Source organism: Pocillopora damicornis, chromosome 9, assembly GCF_964200805.1.
Source record: "Pocillopora damicornis chromosome 9, jaPocDami1.2, whole genome shotgun sequence".
NCBI lineage: Eukaryota > Metazoa > Cnidaria > Anthozoa > Scleractinia > Pocilloporidae > Pocillopora > Pocillopora damicornis.
Genome location: NC_142678.1, coordinates 13,822,547 through 13,834,463, shown reverse-complemented (window position 1 = coordinate 13,834,463; position 11,917 = coordinate 13,822,547). Strand labels below are relative to the sequence as shown.

The window sequence follows — 11,917 nt, the reverse complement described above, 5'->3', positions numbered from 1 at the left end:
AGACAAAACATATCCTCTAAAGTAGTTGACCTCTTAATCGTTATCCAATCTCCGAGGTGAAAAATACTTTAAAGACATTTTTAACTTAACATAATTAATCTGATTACTTTCTTCGTTGTCGGTAATGTTTTTCAATCCCTGCCGGTGTTTTTATCTTCGCTTTTTTCTCGTTGAGGTTTCTGTTAATTGCTTCCGAATCTGAAACAGCTTCCCAACGTGCAATGTAACTTTCCGAATTCAAAATAAAACGACCGTTATTTCGGTTCCAAGGTCAAAAGTAGAACATCACAAGGGGCGGGATGTATAATCTGTAGAACGAAATAACATTGTGGGGGAAATAATTTGCCGAGAACGGTACATGGAGAGGCTGTTTTCTTTTTTTTTTCCTTCAGTTGAAAATGCCTAGACTTGCCTTCTCATTTTTAACATGATGGCCTTCCTTTCGCTTTTTTTTTGTTTATTGGTTTCTTTCTTTTTAAATTTTATTTCATTTTCTACCTCTTATGTCACTACTCCAAACTCTTCAATCCATGATCACAACCGAAACCTATATCGCACCGGTGTATTAACTAATTAAACCGCAGTGTTGACCTTGGTTTCGAGTGACACAACCGGCTGCGCTGCAGATTGACACAACTACCAATAGTGTTGCTGACGGCTGAGGAATTCGATAATCCTAATAATGACACTCACTTACTGTAGTCAAGGAACTTCTATCGAGTCCCGTTAAAAACGTATTTTTCCTCTGGTTTTCCTCAATTGCTATCATGGCTTTGGTCCCCATTGCAGTTTTTCAAGCGACTTTTGAATGGCTTGTGCATAAAGGCAGAGATAAAGCAGTCGAAAAGCTAAGCGATGTAACACATAAACAATTTCGTAACATCATCATGAGTGAAATCGACGACATGAGCTCCAAGTTGGATGGATTATCGAGAAAAGATTTGCTAGCAAGTATCAGCTTCTTTAGAGAAGGAATCGAGTTGTTGTATGAAGGATTTGACGAGATAAGGTCAAGGAGTGAGTTTGGCGCGGATACAGCACAAGCGACTTGTGCGGAAGTTGTGTCGCTTACTGAAAGAATGCGAAATTTGGAGCTTACCGAATCTGCCACAAGAAAGCTTTCTAGTGCGAAGAAGAGATTCAAACGTGCCCGTGAAATGGCAACAATAGCATTTTCAAATGAAGCACTATCAACAACTGACCGCATTTTAGCAATACAGTACCGAGTGATGGCAACAGTATTAGAGGCAATAGAGAATCCATCCGATGCTGTAGCACCGTGTAAAGTATGTATTAAAGAGCTAAACGGTCTTCCAACGGTCCAGCAAAGCTTTAAAGTACAGCTCAAGACAGGAATCAGTGCGGTGGTGGGTTTGTTTTACCAAGAAGAACGAGTAAAAATCATTTCCGGTGTCTCAGTGTCGCGTCAATCGTGTCGCCTTCGATGTCACACAAGCTATATGCAGCAGAGGGCTTCTACTCCTGGAGTGGCCCAATGTCGATACAGGAGATGAGAAAGTTGACTTACTGCATGACAGGAGACTGGCTCTATTACTACGTGAACAAGGTATGGAGCAGTGTGATCTATCATGGACAATTGGTCAGGATGGTGAAAAGGAGCACAGGATAAAAAATCCACTAGATATCGCTACTAACTCAAGCGGGCAATATATTGTAGCCGACTATGACTTGACAATCAAGGTGTTTGACAATAGTGGCAAATTTGTGAAGTGTTTCAGACTTCCTCCCTTTATTGATGACAATGGTAAAGAGCTATCTACGGAAAACTGGAAGGTTAAACTGGCGACAGACATAAACGACAACATTTATGTGCTGGTTGAAGAAAAGAATCATCAGCGTTGGATTTTTAAGTTCGATAAATCCGCTGACCAGTATCACAAGTTTCGCGAGAGGACAATGGACCTCGAGTGCAATCTGTGTAAACTGTCAGTTAGTGATAGTGGCAAAGTGATGGTATTGAAAGGCAATTATACAAAGGACTATCATTTTGTGGATCTATACGAGACTGATGGCCAGTTTGTTTGCAGTTTTGGAGAACAAAATTTGAAGAGCCCGCGAGACATCAGCACTGTAAGTGATGGCAGAGTTATGGTGGTGGACCAAACGCCTTCCCATTGTGTACACATATTTAGCGAACTCGGTGATCATCTAAGTAAGTTTGATCTCAAAGGGTTTGTTCACTTTCCAAACATTGCATTTCACAGGGAAAGTCAACAAGTCGTCTTGGCTAGTACTGACGATTTAAAAGAGCTCCTCTGTATTGGAATATACACCAAAGATGGTGAGTTTGTACGAAGCGTTTTTATCTACAAAAGAGGCTATTTGCTGCGTAAGATTGCAGTGAGCACTGAAGGACGCATTGCAGCTCTAGGTCTAGGACTTTCATACGTCAAGCTAGAGTCCGGCGTCATGGATTATAAAATAGGATATCGATTGATTGTTCTATAAAACAGATGCAAATGTTCTTGACTTGTTTCCACGTTCATTTTGCGGAATCAACTCAGGCCTGAGGAAATAACCCCCTTACTTTCTCTTGGTTTGGGCGTAAAGTTTTGAACAATCCTACTTTCAAGAGAGGTCTACTGCAAAGTGTATAATCTGATTTCGTCTTTTTTCTGGATTGTTTGCTATGTGGGTTTTCTTTTTTTCCTTAAGAAATTACTTATAAAACAGTTTAACACATAATACGTTTTAGGTAAGACACAGAATCATATACCTTGTTGGCGACGTTTTTATGCCACTTAGTCGAGTTTTTCACTTTAGGTCTTTTTAGACCCTGAAACATACTCAAACGAATGTAATGTAGTTTCGGTTTTTCTTGGTGAACAAATCTTATCAATTTAGGAATTTTTTTCTTTTGTAACAATCTCATTCATGGTTCTGGGCTAATCATCACTGACCCTCAACCTCATGATTTTAAGTATGTTTTTTTCCAAGATGTGATTATTAATTCACGATTGTAGCTTCCAATCATTTTCTTATACCGAGATAAAACTAGCATGTAGCGGATATATTTGTCTATTCTCATTACACATTTTTGTCGGATGACGTGAGGTTATTGTAAGGAGAAGCTGAATGTGATTCCCTTCTGTTAGTGAAAGGGTTGATAGACAATTTTCTTTGGGTGTATGTGTATGATTTGATATTTTAATAAGCGTGTTCATAGACCCTGTATAATTTCAGCCGTGGCATTCACCGTAATGATTCGATTTAGCGCTCGGGGCGCTTATTTACTTTTGGTACCTCAAAGGAGGGCGCTCATTCGAGGCAAGGCGGTAATTAGGGACAGGGCGCTTATCAAGGACAGGGTGCTTATCGATATTTCTTTTTTGGAAAAAGCAGAATGACCAAACAAAGCTTTAATGATTTTATTTGAAGAGAACCAAGAAGACTGGAAAAGGACTTGTTGTCTCTTGATCCTTCCTGACTAGAGCGACCAGCCTAGCAATCGCTGCCTTGCGTTCACCTTATTCTCTGTTTTCCCGTAGAGGGTCACATTTATGACGAGATCATTCGTTTGAAGGAACTGTGCACTCACGTGGACATAATATAAATGAAAGACTGAGACGAAGACCACTGTTTTTGCAATGAGGCTTTAAGTGAGAAATCAAAGGAAGATGAACCCCCACAGTTGATCTCAACAGTGCTATAACTAAAGCAGAATAGGGGTAGCCTTTACTGCAGGCGTCTTATGAGGGCGAGTTAACGTTAACTAGCTCGCGATCGTTTATTCAACCAGCCATGTTTTGTTTGATGCAGGGAGGGGGGCGGGGAAATCTTCACTCCTCCACCCCTACCCCTTCTTATTTGTGACCGTCGACCGCCCCCTTGGTACAAATTTCTTTCCCTCCCCAGTCTTATAGAATAAACAGGTTTAAACCTTTAAACCCTAAGAGTGATTAGCATCTAATTTCTCTTTACATTATCACCCCTGAATCACACATTAAGGTCTTAGGAATAAAGGAAATGGTCTCCAGTGAAGGAATCTTTTGATTAGCAAACAAATTCTCCTTGTCAGCACATTGGGAAATATATAAAGAACAGTGAGGAGAATTTTCATACTAATGTGAAAGGTTAAGCAGTTTGGCGAAAAAGTCGTAGAGCAGATTCCAGACCGTTGGGAAGACAGGTAAACTAAAACAATCCCCCTTCCAAGAGAACTTTAAATATTTTCCGCAGTTCTTGTCAACTGGGACAGAGTAAGAGGAATCTCGTAAATCTTCAGATGTCGTGTAACACCCACGTGTCATAAGACAGACCGCTGAAGTCAAGCTTTCTAATTTGAAATGATTGTTTACTGATACATGGATTCAAGTTCTTCAAATTATGGATGACGCTATATTCTTCTGTTCTATTTTTGAAATGATGGTTACTAATAAATTTACTTAGGTTCTTCAAATTGAGGTTAACTCCATATCCTCCTGTCCTCCTTTTGCGAAGAAAAATCGTGGGAATGAATTCTCATGGACATTTTTGAGATTTCCATATAACTCCTTTTCTGTTAAGTTTCTCCATCACTTAATCAACGATCCGTGTTTCCTTCGGATAAGACAGAATTTCCTTTAGAAGAAGCTCTTAATCGTGTAGGGGCGGTCAACAAACTCACATTAAAATCTTTGTACTATTTTAGGAATGTATGCATGACAAGCGATATGGCTACGAGATCATTATAAGTAGACAAAAGATTTTTATTCTTCTAACGCGTGTGCGAGGTCGTTCTGATTGCAGAGAACGATTTCAGAGAACGCCGCCGAGTTTTCTCAAAAAAATGCGGAGGAACAAGAATTTGTTAGGATAAACGGCTTCGAATCCCGTTGGTCTGACTTTTCATCAGATACCGGCAATCTATCGTGGGTGGCAAGTATCACCTTTGATAAAGGGAAAGAGGTAAAGATGATAGGAAGAGCAAGAATCTTATGGCACAAGTGAATAAAATGTAGGTTAGAGATGGAAATGTAAACAAAGTTCCGTTTAGCGTGAATGCCTATAAGGGGGGCCGTAGAATAAAGTTTTCAATTGCAAGGAATGGGATTGTCAGTAAACCAAATAATTACGAAACGGGTAAACGATTAAATGAAAACACTTTTGATGATGCATTTCGGGAACAATTGATAAGGAGCTAACGTTCATTTTCCATTTAAAGCGTGAGCAGTGAGCGAAGCGAAGGCGTGCACCCACCCTCCGGCGTTATTTCCCACAAATGGCTCACAGGATCTTGGGTGAAAGAAAATTAGACTGAAATGGAGTACTCAAAACTATAAATGGGTAAGTTTCTAAATTCAATCGCTCTGACGAAGGGCTAACGCTCGAAACGTCAGCTTTTTTACCCTTTACGGTGGCTAATTTACGTTTTCAACCCAGTTGTTAATACTCAAAACTATAGTTTGATCACGTTCTGCAATTCGCAGTGTTTCGAAAGTTACCTGACTTATCAACAATTTAAGAGACATACGCTAAAATAGTAGGTTTTAACTGTAAGTCCGTTTTGACAATCTTTCCATAATTTGCAGTTTTTGAACAGCTCAAAATTTAAAGACACGTCACACGTCTTTCAGCTATGAACGGCACCGTGCTATCACGATACAAAGCCTAGTGAACGATTTCGATGACTTTAAAAGTCCACAACGAAGGGAAAAAGTAGATGACAAATCTCTCCCAAGGATGACTTATAACATTACGAATACGTTGTGCAAATACTTGACTGCCAATCTGATTTGGGCAACGTTGGAGACTCCTTAACTAAGTGGAAAACTAAGTGGGTAGGTAAACAAGGATACGAGTCTGATGATTGCTGAACCTAAAGCTGGCGAGATAACATCTCTATTGTATGTTAAGAAATATATCCCAATTACGAGAAAAGCTCAAATGATTTACAAATGATAACGACAATGACGAAGGTAATGATTCAACCTTTCCCGCCTTTTTTTTTTTCCAACGGCTCAACGAGTCACTTTACGTCTTGAATGTGATCTAATAAATGAGGGCAAAATTCTGTTTCTTCAATTTATTTTACTTTCAAGCAACAGCTCCCCAGCAGGATACCTAAGTATTAACTGAACACCACAACAGAAATATCTTGAGCAGAGAATTTCCGGGATGAAAACATCTTATCCATTATGGTCAACCTTATGCTCTCGTAACATCCAATCACTCGTGTATGTAAGAGCACTATGTCTGTTTTTATGTGTAAGTTAATACCCACATCATTTCCCTTCACCATTTCTTTAAAATAAAATATTAAACTTGAGAAAAAGGCTCTGTCAACCAGTTGATGTTCCTTATTAACTCTTCATCATTACCGTAAAACTTAAAACCTCGATTCAATATCCCTACCTCAAAAGCTTAATGCAGTTATTTTTCAATTTTCAAAGACTGGCAAAAACAGAAGCTTCAATCAATCTTGGATTATTTTCTTGTGCTAGCGCCTTAATAGGATAGTTCTAATTCTTCGCGTTCAGTAACCTTCTGCCTGCCGTCCCATCACAGCACTATATGCGGCATCATTAACGTTTAAAGCTGCTGGCTCATTAGTAAGATGTCATACTATTAATTCTTAACTTGATCACCTGCAATGCCTCTAAGGATGGCCAATCCTAAACCATCTTCATTTCCTAGAAAAGTGCTGCTGAGTTTTTCTATAACTCGGCAACCTAGCATTCAGTGGTTATTCAGTCTTACTAAAGACAGGTTTAAAATCTCTTCAGTAATAATCCCTTTTCGACTAACAGCTGATTGAAGAGCCAGTTCTGTCATTCCGTACTACAAAATGAGAAAAATATAGGTGCAGGCACCCTAACATAAATCAAATCTTTTCGACAGTCCTGTTTGAGTTAGATCAGTGAGTAACCTCAAGAACCGAACTTAAATATCAAAACTATTTGTAAGTTACAATTGTTTGTTTGCTGTTGTCGCTGTTCCGCATATTTTTTTCGTCAGTTTTTGAGATTATTCAGCGTCTAAATATAAGAGGTATGCTTGAGCTGGAGAAGTAGAAGAGATAACAGGATTTTAAGGATTAATACGATTCTTTAGCTACCTTGAAATAATAATAATAATAATAATGATAATAATAATAATAATAAAAACATCAAAAAAGGAAAAAAATATTTCTTATTTGTTCCGGGTCGATAGCGATGTAAAAATTACGAAAAAGAAAAAAAAAATTACGCGAAAAGTGAGTGCTTTTTATTAGTCGGTTAGCCATCACAGAAATTATTTCTGTGATGCCGGAAAATTATTTTAAATATGTTTTTTTCCCCTTCAACTTTTGGATGACTATAAAACTTGGTTAAAGTAAGCAAAATTAGGTAATTTTTTTAAAGATACGGCTTCCAGAATGAAAAAATAAGTAAGATATAGCCTTTTAGAAAAATGGGCACGAACTTGTGAAACACCCTTTATACGAATATCCAGCTCAAACATCCTTCAGTGGTTCAAGTCCAGGTCAAGTCCAAGTGTAAATGAGTTTGAAGCTACTTGTGATGATTGTCAGCGGACAGAGCCTCCGGAATGTGAGGACTGGAACCTAGGGACGTCACAGAAAAGGGGGAATATAGACTTAATTCAAAAGAAATTTCACTGCAAAGTTGAAAAATCCTCACTTGCGAAGCGTCATACTGTACCATGCTGGTTTAAGATGTCGTAACAATACGTTTGTAATTAGGTCGGGAAAAAAATATACAAACAAAGAAGGGTGAATCATTTTGGGAATGGGGAAAGTTATCAGAGATATTTTTCACAACTCAAAAATCTTGAGGGGCCTTTCAAGAGGGGTCCATGGGGTACTGGGGGCCGGGGATAGAATTTATCCTCAGGATGCATCCCTAATATGTGTCCCCGGAAACAGCTCATCTACGTACCAGTCTTATCCAGAATTCTCCCGCGGTTCTCCTTTCTTTTCTTGTGCGTCAGGTGCAGGGGTCCCTGCACTAAAGAGTACACGTCGTAAGTCACGTTATCACTCAGCTCACGTTTCCCTCGGCCACTTGAAGGACATTTCATCGAGCATTTGGAGCCTGGGTTGGTTGCATTGCATACAGTCACTTGGCAGTGGACGAAAACAAAGGGATGAGCAGCAATGAACTTAAAGGCTTCCACGCTGAACCGCTGAGCACGAGAAGAAGGCGATGAATGATATTTCACTGTTACGTCACTTGGGCAGCTAAAGTGAAGCAAATTTCCCTGATCAAGGTGAAATTATGCCTAAGAATATCCTTAACAAAAGTTTTTTTTTTTAACTTATGTTGTTGATCACCATGGAATTCAAGATTACGAAGTGTGTCCAATTTTACTTACTTGTCATTAACTATTAGTTGCTTAGGAAAACGTCTCAAGTGATCGCAAAATAAACCAGGTGTGATTTTGCAAAAGGAGTAGAAATCAAGTGTCCAAGACAGTTACTACTAGACATACCCTTTCTTTATAAATTCATATTTCAGAGAATTCTTTTGATCCTGGGTGGGCGTGACATAACATCGATCAGCTCTGACTGACAGCTTTTTGTCATCTGTTGCCACGGATACCTCAAAGAACAATCGTCTGTGCAGCCCCACAGCAACAGGGAAATCATCTTTCGTGTAAGGATTCACAAATGTCTTGTTATGAAAAATTCTCAACGACAGTGTCAAGTTCCCTTTGGCCTTTTCACGGAGTTCAAGTGTCGTTTTAATTGGCGTCCAACCAAGCGATGAAACTGTACCATGCATTGAGTAATAGCAGCTGAACTGCACTTTTATATCATGTAAGCGTGTCACGGCACTTTTAGTGGCCACGGGTATTATCAATGTGTTGGAGTAGATGATAGCTGTAGGTGTATACCTGCTGGCAGTTTTACAGCCCGTCAATGATGTTGTAACGCTAAGGTGGATCCGTCCTTCTTTGCCTTTACATTTGGTGTCCAGGAGTCGAAGATTCTTTAAATCAAAACCTCGGAGGAGTGTCTTTGAGATGACAATGGTCATATTTTTATCGCCGCAGAAGACATTTACTCCAGAAGCTTTTAGTGGAAATATAAAATATACAAGAATAATAGTTTAATCATGTAAAATTTTAGAGTCTGATGGTATATACAATTTCGACTGGAAATATATATAAACAAAAAACAAAAAAAAAAACAAAAAAAAAAGGAAATGACTGATTTGAAACAAGTAAACAACATAGGCATGCGTAGCATGCAAGAGTCAATTTTTTTGCTGTGTAGGTTGAGAGAAGACAGTTTTTATATCTAATGTTTTCATTTTTGTAACTGAAAAGAGCATCTTTCAAAAGAACAAAAATAACGCATTACTTCGCCTTAAGAAAAAGACAGAAAAAACCTAATTTATCTGAACTTCTATAGATATTTTCTGTTCTATTACCTAAATATTTCTAAGAAAAAATTAAATCGGTGCCACGCTTACTAATGTCTACTTTGCCGCCGCTGTTCGGTCTTATCACACAACGTCCTCCGTTTCCCATTGGAGAGAGAGCGCGTTGCGTGACGAGACCAAATAACCGTTGCGAAAGAGACTACGCTCACCGCCGTTCCTCTAACATAGAGAAAGTCAAAATTATTTGTCTACAGTAAGCTGCCTAAAAAAAATAAAATTCCGCGTAATTTCAGAACGAAAAGAAAACTGAAACTCTGTTGTTCCTTTATTAGGCCATGAGCAAAGATATATTGCGATCTCGAACAAGTGAAAATACACTGAACAAGAGAAAACAATAATATTTCAAAGAGGGCTCCTTGATTGGTTGTTGCCCATCTAGACTTTGCCCTGTGTGTGAAAAATACGTAATAAAATGCAGGTTGTTTTAAAAGGAATTAACACGCGATTGGGCTAAGTTCAAGGTAGCTAAAGGCGAATTTTATTCGTAGAAAAAGTCAAAACGCGGGAGTAATGGAAATGATGGAAACTAAAGGCCCACCTAAATGTGGGACATCAGAGCGGCACCACCAGACAATAGATTCTCATAGATTAGAGCCCAGCTGTTCTAAGGCCGATTAGCACGAACCCAGGGTTAAATTTTAATCTTGTATCTTTATTACTTTGTTCAAATGCCCTTTTGGATAATTTTCTCTATTCTTTTTAGAGCATCCAATCTTAAGATTGTGCACAAATTACATTAAAATGAATTTTTTTTTAAAGCTTTCAGATTTGAAATCAGTTTTCACATTAACCCTGGGTTATCTTAACCCAGCTTTGAACAACCCGGCCCACGACTCACTACACTTTTTTTTTGGCTCTTGTGCGTGCAAGGTTAGGCAACCCAGGCCAGCCCAGCTCATACCCACTCCCAGCACCGGCGTAAGAGCAGGTGGCAAGAGAGTGCTGATTTCGCACTTACTTCGCTGTAAGACAGATCAATGCCTTTGTTGAGATCCTCCCCTTTTGGGGGCAAAGCTAGCTTTTCTTTGATCGACAGAGTGGGCGTGCTTGCAAGAGCATTCTTGCTGACCACATTATCCATAAGATACATGCTATAGGCAAACGTTAATACTAAAGTCCTTGAACTTGAGGGAAAACAAGCGGGTGGTAAAACTAAAGGATTTCCTCATCCTGTCATAAATTTCCTGTTCCATGTTGCGGCCAGCCCAGGACTGACTGACCGGCCACAAAAGGAAGACATTCTGGAATCTCCACTAAAGCTTAATAGCAACATTAATGACCAAAAAAAAAGTTCTAACATTTTACAATTTAGCGTTTCCTCCAGAATCCATATTTCAGCATTACACTGGTAATCGAAATATCCACGTTTCAACCTTCCTTCCCTTCCTTTTCAGTGCCAAAACAAGTGTAAGACAACAATCATACCTGCTGAGCAACCATACAACTCCATTCTTAGTGATATATGACCATACCATGCTGTTGGTCGGAGTTTAATGTAGCGAGCTTTAATGGGTGGGTTTAACTGGTGATAAACAATGCTGTCTGCGTCTTTATTTCCTTTGAATACCTACAGATACAGGCAAGTACAATTAATAATCAGCTACCACAGTCACGCCATTCCTGTTGGATTATGCATGATTCTCCAATAGTTTCAACTACCTTCTGAAATCGTAGCGTGATTATTGCACTTAATGTAAACATGCAAGAGAAAGTCAAGGAACTCCAATTTTGCCGCAAAGCCAGGCTAGATATGTGGCATAATTAACTTTTTCCATAGTAGAATGCATGATCAAAGGCTTAGCCCCTTGTTACTAGCAGATGACTTAATTAAGAGCTACTTGCATCATATTATAACTGTTACCTCAGTCTATACTGTGAAGACATAAGATATTTTTTTAACAGTTTTAAACCAAGTAACTGCTTCTACATTTACCTTAGGTGAGCTCTGTCCCGGTACTTTATAGTAGTAGTAGGTCACTCCATCTTCACTGTACTGCAGTTTGTATGCTGTTACCCACTGGCTGTGAGCATTCCTTCCCTGTGTTGCTACACTTGTTAATTTGGTGTACCTGCCAAGAGCCACCTGCATCCATTGATTTCCATTATTCTTCCCTGCTGACCATCCTCCTTGCTTGCCTCCACCAGCCTTGAAGTTCAATCTTCCCTGGATTGCTGCATGATTTCTATCCCATTCTGAAGATGAAGTGACCTGAGCGTCTTTAATGTGTCCACTCTCCAAACCAAGAGGTGCCGAACATTCTTTACAGAAATAAAGAAGGTAAAAGAAAAGTTAATGTGTATGTGTTTATGTGCTGAGGTAGGTAGGTATGATTGAGGGTAGGTACATAATAGTTCTATTGAAAATTTAAAAGTTACACAAAATTTGGATTAAGCAGAAATTTTTTTTATATGTCATAATGTAGCATCTAACAATCTAGAGATTCTTGCCATATCCATGTTTCAGCATTATACTAGTTATAATCAAAACATGTGTTTCACCCTTCCATTTTTAAGTGCCAAATAAGTTC

At 39.0% G+C, this 11,917-nt stretch overlaps 1 protein-coding gene and 1 pseudogene across 2 annotated transcripts; one reads left to right on the top strand and one right to left on the bottom strand.

The window, feature by feature from the left end:
* The first annotated feature begins 363 nt into the window (after nt 1–363).
* LOC149040284 (uncharacterized) lies at nt 364–3,594 on the top strand (annotated as a pseudogene).
* Nucleotides 3,595–6,010: 2,416 nt separating this feature from the next.
* LOC149040283 (ZP domain-containing protein-like) lies at nt 6,011–11,642 on the bottom strand. Of its 2 annotated transcripts, XR_016179891.1 has the most exons (6): nt 11,323–11,642; nt 10,815–10,956; nt 8,434–9,016; nt 7,881–8,182; nt 7,416–7,546; nt 6,011–7,001 (listed from the first exon to the last, which is right to left on the bottom strand). XR_016179891.1 is itself a non-coding variant. In XM_089183015.1 (5 exons), exons 1-5 carry the CDS (start codon nt 11,476–11,478, stop codon nt 7,494–7,496), a joined length of 1,236 nt encoding a protein of 411 aa, XP_089039141.1. In that variant the 5' UTR covers nt 11,479–11,642; the 3' UTR covers nt 6,011–7,493. The 2 variants fall into 2 exon arrangements, 1 of the variants encoding a protein (XP_089039141.1); XM_089183015.1 differs by having other exon boundaries at nt 6,011–7,546.
* Between the last annotated feature and the right edge of the window lie 275 nt (nt 11,643–11,917).